The sequence below is a fragment of the Vicia villosa genome, unplaced genomic scaffold (assembly GCF_029867415.1).
Source record: "Vicia villosa cultivar HV-30 ecotype Madison, WI unplaced genomic scaffold, Vvil1.0 ctg.000020F_1_1_3, whole genome shotgun sequence".
Lineage (NCBI taxonomy): Eukaryota > Viridiplantae > Streptophyta > Magnoliopsida > Fabales > Fabaceae > Vicia > Vicia villosa.
In genome coordinates, this window is record NW_026704951.1 from 790,711 (window position 1) to 814,881 (window position 24,171).

The 24,171-nt window shown below is 35.6% G+C and overlaps 1 protein-coding gene across 1 annotated transcript; it reads right to left on the reverse strand.

The window, feature by feature from the left end:
* Nucleotides 1-2,118: 2,118 nt before the first annotated feature.
* On the reverse strand, nucleotides 2,119-23,686 carry LOC131621980 (elongation factor G-2, mitochondrial-like). The gene is made up of 20 exons (XM_058893038.1): nucleotides 23,141-23,686; nucleotides 21,553-21,774; nucleotides 21,164-21,285; nucleotides 20,928-21,078; nucleotides 19,768-19,839; nucleotides 19,124-19,219; nucleotides 18,628-18,716; nucleotides 18,468-18,534; nucleotides 12,190-12,228; nucleotides 11,914-11,974; nucleotides 10,606-10,715; nucleotides 10,431-10,505; nucleotides 10,277-10,345; nucleotides 5,291-5,412; nucleotides 4,178-4,303; nucleotides 3,949-4,069; nucleotides 3,717-3,817; nucleotides 3,565-3,625; nucleotides 2,594-2,647; nucleotides 2,119-2,489 (listed from the first exon to the last, which is right to left on the reverse strand). Exons 1-20 carry the CDS (start codon nucleotides 23,552-23,554, stop codon nucleotides 2,385-2,387), a joined length of 2,277 nt encoding a protein of 758 aa, XP_058749021.1. The 5' UTR covers nucleotides 23,555-23,686; the 3' UTR covers nucleotides 2,119-2,384.
* Between the last annotated feature and the right edge of the window lie 485 nt (nucleotides 23,687-24,171).

Below are 24,171 nucleotides of genomic sequence, written 5' to 3' on the forward strand. Positions count from 1 at the left end.
CATTATCATACGCTTTTTTATTATGACAAAAAGGAGGAAAGGTAGGAATAAAATTCTGAAGAAGAGATTAGAATATAACAGTTATCTAAAATATCTCAAACATTACTAACAAGTACTAAAGTGTATGAAAAGTACAAAAAAAATTCTTCTAAGAGTAATGCAGGTACAAATTCAATATTTTAAAAAGAGTATTACACTGAACTACAAAGAACAAATCTAAAGAAGAAAGTGTGAAAGATGTTCTGAAGATATATAAGATCTCTAATGAACAAGTGCAAATTCTGGAAGAAAGTCCAACAAAGATCTTCTGAAGTACAAAGCTGAAATAATCAATTTACTGAAGAAAAGCGCCACAACATATACCATCCTATCTAATCTTCTGAAGGAATGCGCTGAAGAGAAAAGCACTCAGGGAAGTTATCAATTATATTGCTCTTTAAATATTTATTTCAGGGGGTGTCATACCTTAAGGGGGAGATTATACCTTTAAGAGAAATATATAATTCAGGGGGAGGCTATACATCTAAAAGAGGAAATTGTCTCACATATATACAAAATTTCAGAACAGAACGTAAAAGTTTTGTCATCATCAAAAAGGGGGAGATTGTTAGAACATAGTTTCGTTCTAATCATATTTTAGTGTTTTGATGATAATAAGCAAACAAATTTTGTATAAAGCAAACATGGTACTCTAATCATATGTTTTTAATTTCAGAAGATGTACCAGTTCCAGCAACAGAACGCTGCAAACATATCTACAACATAAGTTGAAGAACAAGGCTGAACAGAAGATCATAAGGAATGATTCAAATTAATATTGTTGAAAGCAACTTCTGATACTGCACCAAAACACCGTGAACACTTCCACAACAGAAGTTGAAGAACAAGGCTGAACAGAAGATCATAAGGAATGATTCAAATTAATGTCGCTAAGAACATAATCATTAGCAAAACGGCTGCAACACTCCAAAAGCTCAATTTTCAAGACTGATTGAAAAAGCTATCCACATGCAAACCCTTGGAGAAAACAAAAGCAAAACAACACGCAAACCATTTAATGCAGCGTACAAGTGTTGAAGATAAGAATTCTGAAGCTATATATATATATATATATATATATATATATATATATATATATATATATATATATATATATATATATATATATATATATATATATATATATATATACTTATGATCATTTGAAGTAATAAGAACAACAAGTGATATAGAAGAAAACAAGAAAGAACACACAAGAACACTGCAATTCTGAAATATCATCAAGTGTGAAGAAAAACTCTCTGAAGCAAAAACTCTCATATCCATATTCTGAGTTCATTACTTTGTACTTAATCTTAGTGAAATATCACAATTGTGATTACAGCTTTCTAGAAGCAATTCTAAACACTATCAGCAGAAGTTACGTGGTAACTGAGTCCTTGAGAGACCAGTAGGGTCAGTAGTCTCAAGAAGTCTAGGACTAGTTGAGTCTTAGAAGTTGGTTAGTCACAAACAGTTAGTTTGTGCAGGGTTGTTAGTCACCAGCAGTTTAGCTCGTGCATTGTATTGTAAGTCACAGCAGTTAGTCGTGCAAGTGTAATCAGGTTCTGATTATAGTGGATTAAGACCTCTGTTGAAAGGCAAATCACCTTGTTGAAGGTGGACTGGAGGTAGCCTTATTAAGAAGGTGAACCAGGATAAAAATAATTGTATTCAGACTATCTTTCCTTCGTCAAGTTTTTAAAAAACCACTTATTCAACCCCTCATTTCTAAGCGTTGTCTCAACCTTCATATATATCTTGAAGTACTACATTAACATTTTGATATATATTTGATATTTAAAAAAATTACATAAACATATAATTTCACCTTTTTAAAATATCAAATTTAAATATATAATTCAAATATAGACCTTCCTTCAAAGTTATTTCATTTAGAACCCTCTAAAAACCAACTCATAAACACATCCTATATAAGCCTTACAAATTTATATTAGTAGATAAACTAAAAAAAAGTCAATCTTAAACAATTTCAAAAGAACTTGTATGATGTTATTTCAGCCTATGCCTCTCATTCTCTAATTTTTCTCTTTTAATGTCATCAAAGCATGTCTTAGATGACAAATAAATGCAGTACTGAGGTAGTATTCTCTTGTTTAAATAATATGTAATATTGAAAACTTACATCTTTTTGAAGCCTATTTCATCTAAACATTACTTTATCGTACACTATCACAATCATAGCAACTTCTTATTTGCTTTCACAATTTGGTTGACCGTAAGAAATTAACCAAACCTATATCCCTATATTATTGTCACAATTCCTTTTACTAGATAAAGTATTCCCAAAAAATGAAGGACCGTGTACTTTCAACAAGGCCAGATCATTCAGCCGCCTGAGTGCCCTTGTATGCGTTTATCAATTGGGTTTGTACATCATGAGAAACCGGTGCATGTTGCTTATATTCCATTGTAAATTCACCCTTTCCCTACAGTCATTAAAAAGAAAGAAAACAGCACAAAATCAAAAACCAGATATAAATTGCCATCAAAACATGAAATATCTATGGTTAGTGGGTAGCAGGATATCCACCTGTGTCATGGAACGAAGAGCTGTAGAATATCCAAACATATTGTTAAGAGGGACCTGAAATAATACACAGCAACAGCTAAATTAGCCATGTTAAATTGGTAAAAAGTAATGGCTAAAGTAAGAACTACATCAACCTTAAAAATAAACAAGGGGGAATCACAATAACCAGTAAATTTCAATCAATAACAATTTTCCACCATCATTATATTTCGCAAACAGGTTAAAAACACAATAATACATCAACTCGGCCATAACTGCACCTCCACCCAATTCTGCTAAAAAAACTTTGAACCAGTTGCGTGTTGGCATGTTAAGCTTTTGCAACCAAGTGTATAAAGACGGGGAGGGGAAGAGAGAATTTAAAACTAATTTAGTTTTTGTACACCTACAATTTTTTGTCTTACATCTTGGAATTGAGAGTAAAAGTAAGTCAATCTTGAAAGCTAGCTCTAGGGATGCCCTACAATTAACACCGGTAACATGAAACAATACAGGTGACCCAATAACTAACAAAGGATAGACGGTAATTATGTCTTAGAATTTGGGCTATGCATAACCCATTTACATAAGCTGGCTCTAGAGAAGAGGATGGTCTAACTCAACTACATAAACTTAGCTCTAGGGAAGAGAATGGCCTATCTCAACTACATAAGCTAGTTCTAGAAATGAGGATTTCCTAAGTCTTAAAAAACTATTTTTGCCATATCGCTAGCCGATGTCACGTGGGATGTTAACACCTCTCACACCCAACACAATGAAGGTGTTATAGGCTGCAGTTAATAGCAGAAAATGTGGGCCCACAATGAAGATGACTAAGGTTTCCAAGATTACATTTTATTTAGGCAAATTTTAGTCATTGTGTCATCAAATCAAATCATAACTAATTGATTTCATACCACCAAAATCAACCATGGGAACTAATTTCGATAATATTTAAAATGTTCTAATAGACCTGCTAGGTATGTACTTACTTGAGCTGTAAGGACAGAATCATCCCCGTCCTGATCATTGCCAACAATCAGACCTTTTCTCCTGTCATTTGTAATAAAAGTATGTCAGAAAATTCTGAAATTTACCATAAGTAAATGATATCCAGAAGGAGAAAAAGGTAAAAAATTCTCACTTGTTGAGGTCACCAGCAACAGCTCCTTGAAATTCTGTTGGTACTTTCAGCTCAACAAGCATAACAGGTTCTAATATAACTGGTCTGGAAGCTGTGTAACACTGTTACAGAAGACAGCACCACAAATTGTTAGGGAATGAGGCCATCATATCATACCGATGTGATGGAATCAATACACAACTACAATATGTGCAATGCAATTTATTAAAAATAAGTGGTGAATGAAAATAACCTGTCTAAAAGCATAGATAGAAGCCATCTTAAAGGCAAGTTCGCTGGAATCAACAGCATGAGCAGCACCATCTGTCAAAACAACTCGGAGATTTTCAACTGGATGTCCAATTAAGGCACCACTGTGTGAAGAGCAATATTGGGTTAGGGTTGCCATACAAAAAAGTAAGTTCAACTGCACACCAAAATTGTACACAACAAAATTAAGAAACTAGTAAAATTTCACTCACGAGTTGGCAGCTTCTCTAAAACCTTTCTCAATTGCAGGGATAAAATTTGATGGAACAGCTTGGCCAACAAGCATGTTTTCAAATTCAAACTTAGTTCCCGACTCAGCAGGAAGTGGTTCAATATACCTGTGTTCATATTGAATACAATATGTGTCATCAAGAAATAGGAGTATTGGAAGATTTACACAACTAGCTTCTTACCAAGCGAATGATAATAAATATTTTACATAAGATAACATACATGATGTTAGGAATGATGTTAATAAATCAAGAGCCAGACCTCTATACCACAGGAAGAAGTGCAAAAGTAAGGAGGAAAAATAGGAATTAGTTAAGATAGGCAGTTTAGTTAGTTAGGTTGTCAGGGAAGTTTTCTATTTGGCATCCTTAGGCCTTTATATGTACAGAAATTCTAGAAAAAAGATTTCCCATGATGCCTTCGGGATCTTTAGCTAACTGATAGATTTGATTGGAAAACCAGTATAAGGAGAGTATTCCCTCTCGTCTACCCTATTTCTTTTGTTATTTAATAAACTATAGGGATGAATAATTTCATCTGTGCTAGTTTTAGCTCAGAATCCTAACATATTTTAAATCAGAATAAGCCAAATTTGTATGTTCAAGAATATAGCTGATTTCAAACAGCAAGATCTCATTCTATAAAAACACGAAAAGACAAATACAAGCTACAACTTTGTATTCCTAAAGATTATTTGAAAACCTGCATGACAAAATTCGTCTACCCTAGAAGCAATATTTATCTCTTATTCGTAGTTAACAACTTGAGTTTTTCCAATAAAATCCCTCAAACTACTATTGAGCCTAGTGTGCGGAAACTATCTCAAGAGGTATTCCAAAATAAGAAACTGACCCTAAGAGATAATTAAAATAAATATATCAAGATAGTTTAAGATATCCTCATCTTCTAAAATCTAACATTCTCATTTTATCTCAAACTCCAGTCGAAGTTTCCGTCACTGTTTATCATTTTCTCAGAAAGACACTTTCTATCAGCAGGACTGGTCACTTATATTGACTTTTTGTAAAATTTATTACCAGAATCAAACACTAAATCTTATTTGAATATAATAAGAATGGCTCATCGATACTTACCCAATCACCCGTCCATATTGTCCTTGCCCTCCGGATTGCTTTTTATGTAAATAATCAAACTCAGCACGTTGAGTAACAGTTTCTCTGAAGTTCACACGGGGCTTTCCAACTGTAGCATCAACCTTAGCAGGTATAGATATAAGAATGAGTTAGACATTGCATCAAACAACATACTACAGGAGAGGGATAAAGTCAGTTGAGTAGCACAATATAACAATAAATGTAGCAGTTATAGTCATATTATTAATTTTTATGGTGTGTATATGTTTAGAAATAAATAGGGAAAGGTTAAGGGGAAAATTATTGTTGGAAATAGAAAAAATACATAGTATGTTTTCCATTAAAAAGAGCATTTAAGTTTTAGGTTCATGTATATTTAGATTCATGCATTTAGGAAGTTGGACTATTATTTATTTCTCCTTGTAAACATAATATGTAATTAATTATATAGTGTATAAATATTATGGATGCTGAGTGCTTTACTCACTCAAGCACATTCAGAACACTCTGATTTCTATTTTTCACATGGCATCAGAGCTCCTAATCTAGGGGACTCTACTTCCGCTAATATCAGTATTTAGAAATCTGACCGGGCATTTTTATGCTGTCAGAACCCTTAAATCTTGACTGGGCAACACGTGCTGTCAAGTTTTTTCAATTAAACGCTATCTATACTTTTCCGGCAGCCGTCCGTAGTGTTTCATACAGTTTTCTGCAGCCGTTGGTACAACTCTGCACATTTTTCAGCCGCTGTTTACACCGTTCCAGCTGCTGTTTACACCGTTCCAGCCGCTGTCTACACCGTTCCAGCCGCTGTCTGCACAGTTCCAGCAACTGTCTGCAAGTTCCAGCCACTGTTTGCAAGTTCCAGCCGCTGTCCCTGCATTTTCTGGTATGGAAAAATCATCAAGTAATTGTAGTGTGGCGTATTCTGGTAAGCTTCCACTCTCATTTGGATTTCATGTCTCAGAAACACCTTCTCATTTATTTTGGATATTAGATTCAGGAGCTACAGACCACATGACACCCTCTTCAAAACAGTTCTCCACATATTCCCCTTGTCCCAGTAATAAAAAAATTTCTACTGCTGATGGTACTCTTGTAACTGTAGCTGGCTTTAGAGATATTCAAATAAATCATTCTATAACCTTAAAAAGGGTTCTCCATGTTCCGAAGCTATCCATGAACCTTGTCTCCATACAAAAACTTACAAATGATTTATCCTGTAGTGTGACTTTTTTTAATGATTGTTGTATATTTCAGGATAAGGACTCGGGAAAGACGATTGGACGTGCTAGAGAAAGGAATGGCCTTTACTATCTTGAAGAACCAGGTCACTGTACAAGTGTCCACTTGTCTCACTCATTTATGTCAGAGTCAATACTCTCCAAAAAGGAAAAAATCTTTCTTTTTCATTGTCGATTAGGTCATCCTTCTTTTGGAGTCATTAAAGTTTTGTTTCCGTCTTTATTCAATAAGGTAGATATTGAAAGTCTTCATTGTGATGTGTGCGAGTTTGCTAAACATAAGCGTCTACCATTTCCATTAAACAACAAAAGAAGTCTTTCCCCTTTCTATCTTGTTCATTCAGATGTTTGGGGTCCCTCTACTAATCCAAATGTAACAGGTGCTAGGTGGTTTGTGACTTTTATAGATGATTGTACCCGGGTTACTTGGGTATTTTTACTCCAAAACAAGTCTGACGTCAGTACTGTTTTTCCAAAGTTTTTCTACATGATTAAAAATCAATTTGGAGTAAACATTAAAAGACTTAGGTCTGATAATGGAAAAGAGTACTTCAATCATGTTCTTACTTCTTTCTGTCAAAAAGAGGGAGTTGTCCATGAGTCTTCTTGTGTTAAAACACCACAACAAAATGGAATCGCAGAAAGAAAAAATGGGCATCTATTAGACCAAACCCGAGCACTATTGTTTCATAAAAATGTTCCCAAATATTTATGGGGGGAGGCCGTTCTCACTAGCACATATCTTATTAATCGATTACCCTCTAGAGTATTAGGGTTCAAGAGTCCTATGGATGTTCTTTCTTCCTTCTATCCAAATTTGTCAACAAGTAGTAATCTCAAACCTCGAATCTTTGGGTGTGTCTCATTTGTCCATGTGCATAGTCAAGACAGGAAAAAACTCGATCCTAGAGCCCTAAGATGTGTTTTTGTCGGTTATTCCTCTACTCAAAAGGGATATAAGTGTTTTCATCCTCCATCTAAAAGATTCTTTGTGTCGCGGGATGTAACCTTCCATGAAGAGGAACCGTACTTCACTCAACCTTATCTTCAGGGGGAGAGTTTTAAGGAAGATAAGCTTGAAAGTCTTGATCTTTCTGGTCTCGAGTCAAATACACTCAATTTGTCTAGTATTAAGTCAAATACATCTGGTCATGACTCAAATACACTCAATCTCCCTGGTCTCGAGTCAAATCCACCTAATTCTTCCAGTTTCGAGTCAAATAGACCCGATCTTTCTGGTCTTGAGTTAAACACACTTGTACCAAACCCATCTGAGCCTGAAGAACTGGGAGTTGAGTCAAATCAATCAAATATACCAGTAGTTGAATGTGAACCTGATGTGGATGTGAGATATGGAAAGAATCTGGTTTACATGAGAAAGTCAAAGGCCGTTCCTGAATCGACACAAGTTCAAGAGTCTGACTCGACTCCTTCAAATGAGGTAATTAATTCTTCTGAATTGCAGGATAAAATTATGACCCAAACAACAGATGATGACCTAGACCTTCCAATTGCTATTAGGAAAGGTACCAGAAAATGCACCAAACAACCTTTATATCCCCTTTCAAACTATCTTTCTTTTAAAAAATTCTCACCTACCCATAGAGCCTTCCTTACAAACCTTAACGCTACTTCCATACCTACTAATGTTTCTGAGGCATTGTCTGATGAAAAATGGAAGCAAGCCATGAATATTGAGATGGACGCACTGAAGAAGAATGGAACGTGGGAGATAGTGACTTTACCAGAAGGAAAGAGGCCAGTTGGATGCAAATGGGTGTACACGGTAAAATATAAGGCTGATGGATCAATCGAAAGATATAAAGCCAGGTTGGTTGCCAAAGGGTTTACACAAACCTATGGAATTGACTACTCAGAGACATTTGCACCGGTTGCAAAGATGAATACAGTGAGAGTAATTTTGTCACTTGCTGCCAATTATGGTTGGAATTTACAACAATTTGATGTGAAGAATGCTTTCCTACATGGGGAACTTGAGGAGGAGATTTATATGCAGGTACCACCAGGGTATGAAAAAAATGTGTCTGACAATACAGTTTGCAGGTTGAAAAAGGCGTTATATGGCCTAAAGCAATCACCTCGAGCATGGTTTGGAAGATTCACTAAGGTTATGACATCCTTGGGGTACAAGCAAAGTCAAGGGGATCACACCTTGTTCATCAAACACTCGCCACAAGGGGGAGTAACAGTTTTGTTAGTATATGTGGATGACATTATAATGACTGGAGATGATTGGAAGGAGCAACATATCTTGAGTCATTGTTTGGCTAAGGAGTTTGAAATAAAAGCTCTTGGAAAGCTGAAGTACTTCTTGGGAATCGAGGTGGCACATTCCCGAAAAGGCATTTTTACATCACAACAAAAATACATTACAGATTTACTCAAAGAGACAGGAAAAACAGCGTGTAAACCAGCGAGCGTTCCTATGGATCCAAATCTTAAATTGGATAATACAGAAGAAGATGTTGCAGTAGATAAAGAAATGTATCAACGTCTAGTTGGGAGATTAATTTACTTGTCTCACACTAGACCTGATATTGCATATGCTGTAAGTATGGTTAGTCAGTTCATGCACTGTCCTAAAGAGATCCATTTACAAGCAGTTCATAGAATCCTGCAGTATCTCAAGGGAACTCCAGGAAGAGGAATTTTGTTCAAAAGAAATGGAAATACAACACTTGAGGCCTACACTGATGCAGACTATGCAGGATCAATTGTTGATAGAAGATCCACTACAAGGTATTGCACCTTTCTTGGAGGAAATCTTGTGACTTGGAGGAGTAAGAAGCAAAATGTAGTAGCACGTTCTAGTGCTGAAGCTGAATTTCGAGCCATGGCACAAGGCATTTGTGAATTACTTTGGCTTAAAATTATTTTAGAAGATTTGAAAATCAAATGGGAAGGACCCATGAAGCTCTACTGTGATAATAAGTCAGCTATCAGTATAGCACATAATCCAGTTCAACATGATCGAACTAAGCATATTGAGGTTGATAGACACTTCATTAAGGAGAAGCTTGACAGTGGGCTGATTTGCACCCCATATGTGTCCTCACATGGGCAACTTGCGGATATTCTCACTAAAGGATTGAGTTGCTCAAATTTTGAACGAATTATATCCAAGTTGGGAATGGAGAATACTTATTCACCAGCTTGAGGGGGAGTGTTGGAAATAGAAAAAATACATAGTATGTTTTCCATTAAAAAGAGCATTTAAGTTTTAGGTTCATGTATATTTAGATTCATGCATTTAGGAAGTTGGACTATTATTTATTTCTCCTTGTAAACATAATATGTAATTAATTATATAGTGTATAAATATTATGGATGCTGAGTGCTTTACTCACTCAAGCACATTCAGAACACTCTGATTTCTATTTTTCACAATTATCAATTGGGTATTGGGAGGGAGAGACCAAGTTCTCTAATTCTTGGAAGGGAGATGCCAAGACTCTAATTTCTTGGAAGGACATAAACTTGTAACTTTCCTATCCTAGTCTCTCTAGACTCGCTTTTATGTTCTGGTGTGTGATTGCTATAATAAATCTATATCCTCAGTTTTACGACAATTCTGCAGAGGAATTATCGTATAAATTCTGTTCTTATCCTACTTTATTCAAATATATATACCAGTTCTAACAGAAAGAAATTTTAGATGTAAACATTTGTCATGCATCAACAGCATAGGAAAAAATATACATGTTGAGTAAAATGGTACCTTGTACTCTCTCTTAATGCGTTCAACATAGATATCTAAGTGCAGTTCTCCCATTCCAGAAATGATTGTCTACAATCAAAAGTATGTTCATGTTAATATAAGAACAATAATTATGTCGATTAAATGAGGAAGATTATTAAGGAAAAAGGACAACCTGCCCACTCTCTGGGTCCAAGCCAACACGGAAAGTAGGATCCTCTCTTTGGAAGCGGTTCAAAGCTTTTGAAAACTATAAGCAATGCATGGATAAAGTCAATTGAGTTGTGGAATATACAACTTTTCAAGCTGGGACTGCATGGTTGGCATGTTACAAAAAAGAGATTACTCACTTGCCCTCCAGAATCTTTTGAGACAGGCTGTACAGCTAAAGACATCACAGGTTCAGGAACATTCATAGATGTCATTGTGTATTTAACCGACCCATCAGTAAAAGTATCTCCTGATGTTCAAAAAATATATATTATGGTCAGTATAAAATTATAATAACAAATATGAGAAGAGGCGGAAATAAATTTGAAACAAAGAGATTGTCCCAACCCAACAACAAATCTTTATTAAAACTCTTTCTGTCCCTAATCATAAGACCCTTTATTCATATTTTTTGTTTGTCCCTTGATATAATACCCTTAACAAACTTACTCGTGCATTAATAATTTTCATACAAAAATACCCCCATTTAATTTTCGAAAATTAAATTTGTTTTTTCTCTCTTATATCCTTAGTTGTTAGATGTAATTACGGAAAAGAAAAAAATAACTTTTACAAATTTGTTGTATAACTATTTTTCTTAATATCAATAAATTTTCTAAGTGGATCATAATAAGGGACAAAGGGAGAGTAACCCAGAAAGAACTACACAGAACTTATATTAATATTAATCCTTAAGCATGTAATTAATGTGTTAATCATCCTAAATTTCAAACCTTAGAGCCAAACAACTTTGAAATGTTTATTTATATCTAATTTAATTGTCCTTCATAATGACCTTTGGGTTCAATCTCCAAAACCTAGACAGAAAGCATACAATTGAGGTCGAGATAATAAAGGACAAGTTAAGCTCTAACAGCATATACCCTGTAAAAGATACAAGTTGACGGAGAATCAGAATAAAGTAGCAAGTTCAGTTCCCCAGAATTCTTTCTCAAATATTCCCATGCAAGCTTTCACTTACGAATGATAACTACAAGATCCATTGGGCCACCTGATATCATGTTTTCGCTATCGAACCACCCACCATTTATATTTAAGCACCAAGCTCAATTTTGTTGGGCGTGAGACTGAGGGGTGTGTTATAAAGTCCCACGCTGGTTTTCTAACGTTGAGTTAGGCTCACCCCAAAATTCTAAGAGGAAGAGAGTGGTTAAAGGGATTGTGAATATTTATTTCCAGCAAGCTGAAAGTTTTGCTAGAACTATTGTATTTATAACCTGATTTGCTTATTATGTTTTGACTTTTGAAGTACAGCTGTTGTATTTTTTCGGTTCTCTCTCATCCCCTTGGCTTATTATGCAACATTTTAAAAAATCTAAACCACCACCACAAGATTCTAGCAAACATATAATCAGCAAAAAAGCATGAGAAAGAGAAATATAGAGTTCTAAAAATGCATATTCCACAAGCAATGTGAAAAGAAGAACCTGATGCACAATCAACACCAAATACAGCAATTATTTCACCAGCATGGGCCTCCTGAATGTCCTGTAGAGGAAAAATGTTCAATTAGAAGTTTAACAAATGGCAGAGAATAAATTAATATTAAAAATCTTCAAAATGAATTTAGAAGAGATAAAACTGTGCATGTTTTCCCTTTCCTGTGAAATACCAATAACTCTAACTCCTTATTTTTTAAAATTGCAGTTTCCGGAGGTATTCATTATACAGGAAGATCAACGTTAAAAAGCCTAAAAACAAACCTGCAATTCATTAGAATGCATCCGACCCAAGCGAGAAATCTGCATTGACAAAACAAAAGCTTCAACCACAAATTATTAGTCTCCGTTGCAAATAATGTATATTTGTAATAATTGTATTTGTTCATTAATCAAGCCCATTAGATTTAGAATAATCAATTTAAGCGAAATAGTGCGTGTACTTTATTCACAACTTTGAAATATACATCAAAATATATTCTACATAGTATCAGAGCTCCCAATATTTTGGATCTTGCTTCCGCATGAATCCTAGCCGCCATCTTTAAGGTTTATTTTTTGTCCTTCATAGAAATTTCTTGCTTATGTGACTGCCTTTGTAATTTTTGTGCAACCTTAATAGAAATGATGCAAGCTGTGACTTATAATAGCAGGTTACACCCTAGGGTGACTGCCAGCTGTCAGTCTAATAGCTGACTTACAATCTTACTTACTCTATTCTAAATATTCCTCTAATAAACCTTCACTGCAGCCTCATTGTGTTTTTATACGCTCTTTGTTCCTTTCTGCCTTGCCTTGCTACAATTCTGTTACTCTTTCCATACAGTTTCTTTGGGTTTCTTTGGTGCGTTCAATTCTTTCAACTGCCAAATCACCACTGTCCTTCGACCTTCTCAGAATACTGACTCAACACAAGGTTTGTAGTCCCATATCAGGCCAAGACCCAGAAATTTTCCACTGTAAGCAGCCCCACGCGCAGCTAGACAGCTTTCCCATCCCTGTCACATGTAATCCATGTACCACCTTCCATTGGTTTTTGGTCAACACACGCTTCAGAAAATTTGTAGATCAAAGCCTTTTGAGTTCGTATTGGTGGTTAAAATCCAGATTGGAGATATTTTTGGATAAACTAAGACATATGACATACAAGGTCAGACAAGTGACAAAAAGATACACTCAGACGTACACCCTCCGGTCACATTTATAAGCAACAAAAATTGTTTTCACAATTATTAAGAAATTCAATCAAGTGTAGTTAACTTTTTAGAATTTCTACAAAAACATTTATTAAATTTACTATAATGTCCTCTTTATTAAATTTAATGAAATGTTGGAAAATGAAATACAAGGATATTGTTGATATTTGTTACCTTATAAATCGCATGCCCTCATCTGTCCTTAACGATAGAATCCCTCATTCAATCCTTTTTCCCAATTCTCCACTTCATCCAATTCCTCCCCGAGTCTTCGGGTCCACGTGTTTTGTACACAATCTCTCTCCTGGTCTTGATAAACTATCAGCTCGATCACTAAAGTGTATCTTTCTTGGTTATCATCGATCCCAAAAAGGTTATCGTTGCTACTCACATACTCTACAACGATACCTCGTATCGGCCGATGTTACCTTCTTCGAGTCTGCTCCATATTTCGAGTCCAGTCAAGTAACTCCGAAACCCCTTCAGGACAGTACTCCCACACCTCTTCCGGCAATCCCGTTTCCCATTATTCCCGATCATTCTAGCCCTACGGTTGACCCCCCCACTTCTCGCCCTCTTCAAACATATCAGCATCGTCAACCCACGTCTGTCACACCTATCCCTGAGGCAATACCTATCCCTGATACACTAATTGTCCCTGAGGTCATTGCAGACTCTCCTCCGACACCTTCGCCATCATTGGATCCGATCCCGCAACCTGAGTCTGATCTTCCGATTGCTCTTCGAAAAAGTATACGTGAAACACGAAATCCTTCTCCACATTATATTGATTTATGTTATCATCGTCTTTCCCCTTTGCAGTATACTTGTTTGTCTTCTTTGTCTTCTGTTTCTATTCCTAATACTTCAGGTGAAGCATTATCTCACCCTGAGTGGAGGCAAGCAATAATTGACGAAATGTGTGCTCTTCAGAGCAGTGGTACTTGGGAACTGGTTCCTCTACCCCCTGAAAAATCTTTAGTAGGTTGTCGTTGGCTTTATACAGTGAAGGTTGGTCCAGATGGTAAGATTGATCGATTTAAAGCTCGCTTGGTAGCCAAAGGATACACTCAGATTTTTGGATTGGATTATAGTGATACCTTCTCGCCCGTAGCCAAGATGGCATCTATTAGACTTCTTCTAGCCATTGCAGCCATTCGACATTGGCCTCTTCGTCAACTTGACATCAAAAATGCCTTTTTACATGGTGATCTGGAAGAGGAAGTATATATGGAGCAACCACCTGGGTTTGTTGCTCAGGGGGAGTCCTCAAATATGGTTTGTAGGCTACACAGGTCTCTTTATGGTCTTAAGCAATCTCCGAGAGCTTGGTTTGGCAGATTCAACACTGTAGTACAACAGTTTAGTATGGTCCGTAGTGAAGCTGATCATTCTGTGTTTTATCGTCACTCTGCCCAAGGGTGTATCTATCTTGTTGTATATGTGGATGATATTGTCATAACTGGCAGTGATCAGCAAGGAATACTCCAGTTAAAACAACATCTCTCGAATCAATTTCAGACAAAAGATCTTGGTAAACTCCGTTATTTCTTAGGTATTGAGGTAGCCCAATCTAAAGATGGTTTGGTGATTTCTCAGCGAAAATATGCTATGGATATTTTGGAAGAAACAGATTTGTTGAACGCTAAACCAGCGGATACTCCTATGGATCCAAGTGTCAAACTCCTACCCAATCAGGGGGAGCCCCTATCTGACTCACGAAGGTATAGGAGATTGGTTGGAAAGTTGAATTATCTCACAGTCACTCGTCCCGACATTTCTTTTGCAGTTAGTGTGGTAAGCCAATTCTTAAATTCTCCTTGCCAAGAACACATGGATGTTGTTGTCCGGATTCTAAGATACATCAAATGTGCTCCAGGAAAAGGCCTTGTGTATGAAGATAAAGGACATACTCAGATAGTTGGATACTCCGATGCTGATTGGGCAGGGTCAGCCATTGATAGACGATCCACCTCTGGATATTGTGTACTTGTTGGAGGAAACGTTATATCCTGAAAAAGTAAGAAACAAAATGTAGTTGCAAGATCAAGCACCGAGGCAGAGTATAGGGCCATGGCAATGGCTACATGTGAACTCATTTGGTTAAAATAGTTGCTCAAAGAACTTCAAATTGAAGAAGCAAGACCAATGACACTTTGTGATAATCAAGTTGCATTGCACATTGCTTCAGATCCAGTCTTCCATGAGAGGACCAAACACATTGAGATAGACTGTCACTTTGTCAGAGAGAAGATTGAATCAGGCGACATTGTCACAAACTTTGTCAACTCCAATGATCAATTAGTAGATGTGTTTACAAAATCCCTACGAAATCTCAGAACTAATTATATATGTGGCAAGCTTGGTGCATTTGACTTATATGCTCAAGCTTGAGGGGGAGTGTTGATATTTGTAAATATATAGTGTTAAGAATATTTGTATATAGAATAGTCCCACATATACTTAGTTGTAATCTCTCTATATATAATAAAGTTTCCGTAGTGCTTTACAAAACACACGGTTTATTCAAATGTCTCTTAGTCTCTTGTATTTCAACAGGTATATTAGAAATTACAACATTAAATGGTTTATTAATAATTGACTTTTGCTTATAATAGTGACCAAGAATTAAAACACTTTTGTTGCTTATAAATGTGACCGGAGGGTATATATATGGCATTGACTATGAGAAGACATTTGCTCTAGTGGCAAAGATAAATATTGTTTGAATATTATTATCTCCTGCTGTTAACTCTAAATAGGAACTACACCATTTTGATGTAAAAAATGCATTCTTGCTTGAAGATTTAAAGGAAGAGTATATGGGGATTCTCTTAGGTTTTGGTTTTAGAGTTTAGAGGTGGAGCAAACAAGGTGTGTCGATCGAGGAAGGCCTTATATGGATTAAAGCATTCCCCTTGAAGTGGTTTGGAAGATTCACATATGTAATGGTGAGCTTGGCCTATAATGCAAAGCCAAAGAGAACACGCCGCTTTCTTCAAACATTCACAAGTTGAAAAACAGACCGTGTTTCTAAATGAAATTGATGACATTATTGTTACATGAGATGATTTGACTGGCCGCTTTCTTCAAACATTCACAAGTTGAAAAACAGACCGTGTTTCTAAATGAAATTGATGACATTATTGTTACATGAGATGATTTGACTGAGACACAGCTGCTCTAGGAGAATTTATCAACAGAGTTGGAGATGAAGAACTTTGAGCAACTCAAGTATTTTTTGAAAATTGAAGTGCCTCATTTAAAGCAAAGAATTTTTATCTTTAAGAAATTAAGTGCTTGGTCTTTGATAGGAAAACAGACAAGCTTGGATGCAACTTGGGAATGTTCCCATTGAACAAAATCTAAAATGAGTTTTGAGGAGGAAAGTGTCAAAGTTGACAAGGTTCAAAATCAAAGACTAGTGGATAAGTTAATTTACTTGGCACACACTAGGCCAAATTTTCCTTATGTAGTTAGTACACTGAGTAAATTCATTCATGAACCAAGAGTGTGAGATTTGCAAACTTTCAACTATGTTCTACATCTCATAGCCACTCCAAGGAAAGGACTTTTGTTTAAAAGAGGTGGAAGTCAAACTATAGTGGTGTATAGTTATGCTGATTATGCAGGTTCAGAGAATAACAATAGGTCCACATCTGTGTTTTTCTATGTAGGAACCTTATTACTTGGAGGAGTAAGAAGCAACGTGCAGTAGCTCTTGACTAAAGGCTGAAGCAGAATTTAGAGCTATGGCACAAAAAAATTTAGAGCTATTGTAGATGAAAATCGTACTTAAAGATTTAAATATAAAGTGTGAAGTCTTTATGAAATTGTTGCGACAATAAATAGGCCACCACTATTGCTAATAATCATGTTCAACATGACAGGAGAAAAACATATCGAGATAAATTGACATTTTATGAGAGAGAAGTTAGATAGCGACTTGATAACTACAACCTACATTCCTTTATGGCATCAGGTTGCAGATGTGTTAACAAAGGGATTACTAACATAATGTTACAACCAACTCATTGCAAGCTTAGAACAATAGATATTCATTCACTAGTTTGAGAAAAGTGTTGTAAGTAATGTATATTAGTAATTATAAGTAATAATTGTATTCAGCCCATAAGGTTTAGAAACGTCAATTTAAATGAATTGGTGCAATTACTTTATTCACAACTTAATATCTCAGGATATATTTTCTAGTCTCGAAATGTCATACAAAATGCAGGGAGATGGCAATGATCTTACTTAGGAATAGCACTGCATTAATTATTAATTATGTATCAAGCCTCACATCCAACTAATAAAAACTAAAACTAATTCCAGTATTTGTGGTACTGTTTTAGGCTTTCATGTTTACTTGCCTTCAGATAAACAAAAAAAAGTTCAAGATGAAGAGGAAAGGATACCAAATGACAACCCAAAACATCCTCATATGAGACTATGTGTACATGCAGGACGAGCATGGTCAGATGTCTGGTTAAAGATAGCATTTATGGAGGATGATAAGTTTCTAAAAAAGTTGTCCATACTGTTAGTAGGACAGTAGCTTGAAAGATCCTGTTAGGACAAAACAGAATAATCTTTGTTTCGAAGAAAAAGGGGAAACAAATTAAATAGCTCGATACATCCCCAATATTATTCAGAATTCAAGAGCCCTTAAAAAAATTCTGAATTTATTTGCACCCAAAGCATCAAATGCAATCAGAGCTTATTTAAATTTTTCCTGTGTTAGGCCATCCTCTGTCACTTGGTAGGTTGAATTGAATTAAAGAATTGCGTGACCCTTCATACTCATACTAGCCAGCTTTATATTCAACAATACAGATGTGTTTCCATTGTTATCATCCCCACGCATTGGATCAGAACCATCAAATATGGGCAATTCAACCGTGTTCACTAGCATCCAATATCCTGAACATCTTAATTACTTTTGAAGCAAGGACTGCTTCATTTCCATAAACCAATTGCATCAGAAACATGTGTTCTATCAGAAACTCATGGGAGGAGAAGTGTCCCCTTTTCTATACAGATTTCATTCAGCACCACAAGATTCATTTTCTTTATATCTCAGTACTATTATTCCATTCTTGAATCCATTCACTTAGACTTGGAGATTGGAATCCATGATGAACTAATAGAATTTTCATGAATATTAGACTAAATTATTGAAGAAAAAACTGTAGAGTTGGATCAAACATTATTATATAAGGTTTTTCACCGAAACTCGTAAATAAATCAGTTATTGAGTTATCTATCTACCCTGGAAAGGAAAAACATAAATATGAACAAAGACAAATGCAATCAAACTAGAGCACCGAAAGACCTTAAACTTACCTTGGTCTTCTTGCCAGAGTTAACATTAGTCACAAAATCCCCCTTCCGAATGACGCCCTCATAAATTCTTCAACCAAATAATCAACTCATTAACATATGTGAAATATACTGAAAAGTTGCCACAAATTTGAAATCAACCATCTCCAAAAATGAGAGTTACCTTAGATATGATAACTGCCCAAACTTATTTTCCTCCAATTTGAAAGCCAAAGCTACGAGGGGCCCATCAGGACTTCCAGTCAGCTCAATCTATATAAGTAAAGACATAAAATAACCAGTAACTTCTTTTTTACTTGCCTAAAAATAAATATAATAAGGCAACAACAATATCTGAAACACTAGCATCACAATTTATTATGATTGTAATCTATTTAGATCATGAGTTTGCAGCAAACAACCAAGACAATTTCCATAATCATATATGATTTCATTGCAGAAATTGTCTCCAAGAAAAAATATTTTAGATTTTCTGAATGATTCCTTTTTTTATGAAGAACACACATTCAAAGCAATTTTTATACTTTTAATTTTAATAGAGAATCCTATAATTCATTATTCAAACTTTGGCTTTAAAATTCAATTCGAAGTTTTCAATAATCATGACAGAAAAACAACATCAAAGTAAAACAGGGATTAACTTTTTATGAATCAGGTACCTTCTCCTCGCTCTTAGATTGGTCAAGAGCACTATTACTAACTTCAATTGGACATGGCAAATAACTAAGTACTCCGTCCAGAAGTGACTGTACTCCCTGTATCAATAGTGGAGGATTAAATATATACGAGAAGTGATGATTCAAACAACTAAACAGTATGCATTATATCTAGAATGTGCAAGTTTTGATCATACTGAAAAATGTGATTGGGCATGCCAATGTGAGAATGCATGTGTGTGAAATAATAATTTAGGGAGAGGACTGCTTATTAAAGGGATTATATTAGAGAAATGGTACATTAAGTAATATACAAGGACCAGATATGAATATTGCAGAAGATTATTATTGAAGATCTGTTGTTGTGCTCCAACATGTCAGTTATATCCACGCACCAAGACCAATAGTGTTGGACATGAGAGGGTGTTTTAAGAGTCACGCATCGGACAATATATCCTAACTTATAAGCCGGTTTCATAGAGTCGTGTTAGGCTCGACTACAATTCTAAGACATACCATTAAGTCACAAATTGATGGAATAATATTATTATGCATACATCATTACCGAATGGGAGGAACAAAGAAGTTTATTATGCAGTATGAATTTATATGAGAAGTTAAAAATGGAAGGTGAGTTCAATGATTACCTTGTTTTTGAAAGCACTACCCATGAATACTGGTATAAATTTTTGTGCTATGGTAGCTCTACGAATTGCTCCCTACACAAACATAATAACCAGAAAATATAAACTATATTAAAATATATGTGGATAGAGGCAAGCGGGTGGAGGCCTAATAGAAAATATGCTAGATGTAAGCATAAGTATAATCATAATTACTAGTTGTTACTGAACTATAGATGATTAGCTCCATTAAAAGCGCAACATAGGAGATGATTCCCCTTCTAGTTAGTAATGTAATGTAAACATTTAGTTATTATAATATGGACCAATTAGATACAGGTTAATCTCAAATCCTTTCCTGATTATATATATATGGCGTCAGTGATTTAATAGTCCATCACACCATTGTACTTCACCGGTGATTTCAGTGCTCTATCCCCTGCCAGGACCATGCAAACGGCTGCACTGCCACTGGCTGAGATTTTCAGACTACGCCAACCGACTCTGATGACCACCCAAATAAACAACAGAAGTCACCAACTAGCCCGACCTTAACCAAAATGAGCCCTATCTGCATCAAAACAAACATGTCTACCTCTAGCTCTGCCTCTAGTTCACTGTCAACGTCCGTTTGATCATTATCTCCTTAATCACATATGAACATTTGGTCAGTGCAGCCAATTACTGCTTATTGGCTGCTGGTGTAGAATCAAGGTTTGAAAAGTAGGGAGGACCATAAGGATCACTCCATATCAAACAAGTAAACCAAGGATATTCCTACAAGGAATCAAGATAGGCAGAAACCAACTGATGCTAAACTTTAGTTACAGGCCCTTTTTAATCAAAATAAACCATAAAAAAGCATCAACTGATGTGCCATTCTTACAATTTTCATAAAAAATCATGCATATGAGCAGTTTCCTTGGCAGATTTGTGAATCAAAGGAAAATGGGAACTATGCCAAACAATTTTCTGTTAAAATAGTGAGACCATTACAATCTGACTTGTCTATATCATTTCTTTATGTACATCTAGAATGCCCAACCCAAATGGTCCGCAACACATTCAGAGAACAGACCAAGAAACTAATTGTTAGAACTAGGATAGTATGATATGATGCATTTCCCATAACCAAATAATTGTCATACAAAACTCAGGAATATGAAAAACTGCTACCTACTCACCTCAAGATCAGCATCTGAAATGGGTTCATCACTCAGAAACGCTTCAGCGAGTATATCATCAACCTCTGATACAGTTTCTATTAGTTCGCGTCTTTTTTCAGCCACCAAGGCTTCCATATCTGAAGGCACCTCTTCAATGACAATTTTTTCACTGCAATAAGCAATGTTTTAGTAAGCTGAAGAAATATGGCAGACGTAATCTTTGGAAAAAATAATGGAGAATTTTAAAAACAGACCCATTTGAACCATGAAAATAATAGGCCTTTAGCTTTACAAGATCAACAAGTCCCTTAAAATCATCTTCCAAACCTATTGGAATTTGAACTGCAGCATTATGATGCCGAAGCTTAGATCTAGCCTGAAAAATAAAACAAATTGGTATCAGAAATGGAAAACATTCAATTCAAAAATAAGAATGAAAAAGAATTTTTAAAAACAACAGAGTTAATCAATAATTAATAAATAAATAGTAAAAGTTGTCAAGTAAAATAACAAATTTTATAGCTGCCCTCCAAAATGCCATTGGACACCTCTTTTCAAGATAACCAAATTTGCGTAGATGGGTTTATAATTTATAACTGTAAAACATATTATCTTAGCTGACCTCTATAAATCTCATTCACACCTGATTTATTACTTTCCATGGATCTGCTCCCATTCGATCAAGCTTGTTAATAAATGCAAGTCTTGGAACCTCATATCTTCTCATTTGCCGATCAACAGTAATGGACTGACTTTGCACCCCACCAACACTACAAAACACAAGAATGGCACCATCAAGGACACGCAAAGCCCTTTCAACCTCAATGGTGAAATCAACATGACCAGGTGTGTCAATTATGTTAATCTGCAACAAAACATTTTGCAGAAGTTTTAATGTAAATAACCACAAGATAAAATCAATATTGAAAGCAGTTTGAAGATTATATCAATGTAAGTTGTAACTTCCAGTTGATACTGCTAACAGGAAAAAATAAGTAGTATTTATTTAACTTGCCCATTTCAGTCGCGCGTAACTAAAATAAAAACAGAAAATATCTTCAATTTTTATCCTTCTTCTATGATGACGAATAATCACCAAAAGTAACTTACACTGACTAAGATAACAGTATAGCACTCAAATCTCAAATTCCTCCCTCAAACAAGTAAAAGGCAATTACTCATCATTCAATTCCCAATTCCTATTACCCTAGATTTTAAAATAACAATGGAAACATTTCAAAGAGCTTAATAATCCTATCTTATTGAAGTAAGGGCATTTTCGAGTGTTTGGGAATAGATTCTACTATAGCTTGTGATATGCCCATAAACTATTTTCAGCTTATTTTTCGAAATCTCGTATAAGATAAGCGTTAATTGATATGTCTCTATTTGATTGTAGGAATAGCTTATTTACAATCCCTTACAAGATAAATGCTTACTGTGTGAGCACTTATTAAGTTGTTTATCGAAATACAAGCTCCCAAAGACCCACTACTACAACCATTAATCATTTTTGTTATTGACAATAATAATCATAGTAATAATAATAATAATAATAATAATAATAATAATAATAATAATAGTAATAGCAACAACTGAACACTCATATATTCTGCCTCTGTAGTCTCGAGTTCAAATTCAGATAAAAAAAGAAGCATGCAACTTAAAACTATTGACTTGAGGAAGAGTTTAGTCATTCATATGGTTCTCTTGGTGATTGGTATCTACAATTGGGTGCAAGGATGACCAAATTTATATTTATATAGTATAAATAGTAAAAATAGAACAGTCATAATCTCACATATCATGCCTTTGTGGTATCATATCAAGTTCGAGTTCAACTGAGTCACAGCAGCAGCAAGAAACTTAAAACAATTGAGGAAGAGTTTAACCATCCATTTGGTTCTCTTGATGATTATTCTCCCACAATTTTATGCCGGGATGACCCCGCCCCAATTTATACAAAAAAACAATATTGTACACCAACGATTTTATTGAATCCTAAACCTTCAAAAATAAAAACTCACTACACTTCCAAATTCAAATTCAACCTGAACTTAACTAAAACCTCATAGTTCTCATTTCTCACCGTTTAAGATTTTCATACATTCTAGCAAGGAATGAAAAGTGAAATCCTTCAAAATTCACACTCTACTTTACTTCATTTGGATTCAACTAGAATTTAGCAATACAAACTGAAAATAGATAGTTACAAATCAAGTACGAATTACCTTATAGTCCTTCCAAGTGCAATGAGTAGCAGCAGACTGAATAGTGATTCCCTTCTCTCTCTCCAACGCCATGGAATCCATCTTAGCACCAACGCCATCCTTCCCTCTCACCTCATGGATCTCGTGGATCCGACCAGTGTAGAACAGTACCCGCTCCGTCAAAGTCGTCTTCCCGGAATCGATGTGTGCCGAGATACCGATGTTGCGAATCATTTCCATTGACTCCATCCACCAAGGCTCCTTGTTGACTGACGCTGCCTTGGCACGGGCCACGTTTCCGGCTGAGAAGTGTCGGAGGTGGAAAGTGCCGCCGATGAGGGAGCCGGTTGGGGATGGAGAGACTGTGGTGGTGGTGGAGGGGGAGCATAGTGCGTAGAGAAGGCGGTGAGCGGAGGACCTGGAGAAGCGAACCATGGTGGTAGGGTTCGCCTTGGGGTTTTCGACTTTTCAGAGGTGTTTGAAAAATGGAAGCTAAAACCCTTCACCAAAGGAAACGATGAAATTCTAACGGGTCGGGCATGTTATGTGGGTCGGGTTTGACACGTGAATTTGTGATGAAATTTTGACAAAGGTATCATGGACGTGCCACCTGACCTGCACCCCACACTAGCGTGAAAAAAAAAAAATACTTTCAAAAATGCATTACACACATATTTTAAGTTATTCTACATACTAAATTGAAGATGCATCTCTGGACGCTTTTCTTTCATATCTCGTGTTAAACTGTCTTTCTCACTTCCTTCTTGTTCATTTTCGACAAAATAAAGTTCTTTTCCTCTTCTCAAACTTTTGAGCTCTCTGTCACATTCAAACTTATCTTCGTAGCAAACTTCTACCGTCGGAGTTCTAACTCCTCCTTTCTGCATCTCATAACTCGTATATTCAATTTGATTTGGTAAGTTTTTAGAAATTATATATCTTTCTATTTTTTGTTTATAGTTAGTTGTTTAAGCTACATTAGTTGTTTTAGATACATTAGATAATAGTGTAAACAAAATTGATAGGCTAGAAGAATACTGTTTACTGTGGAA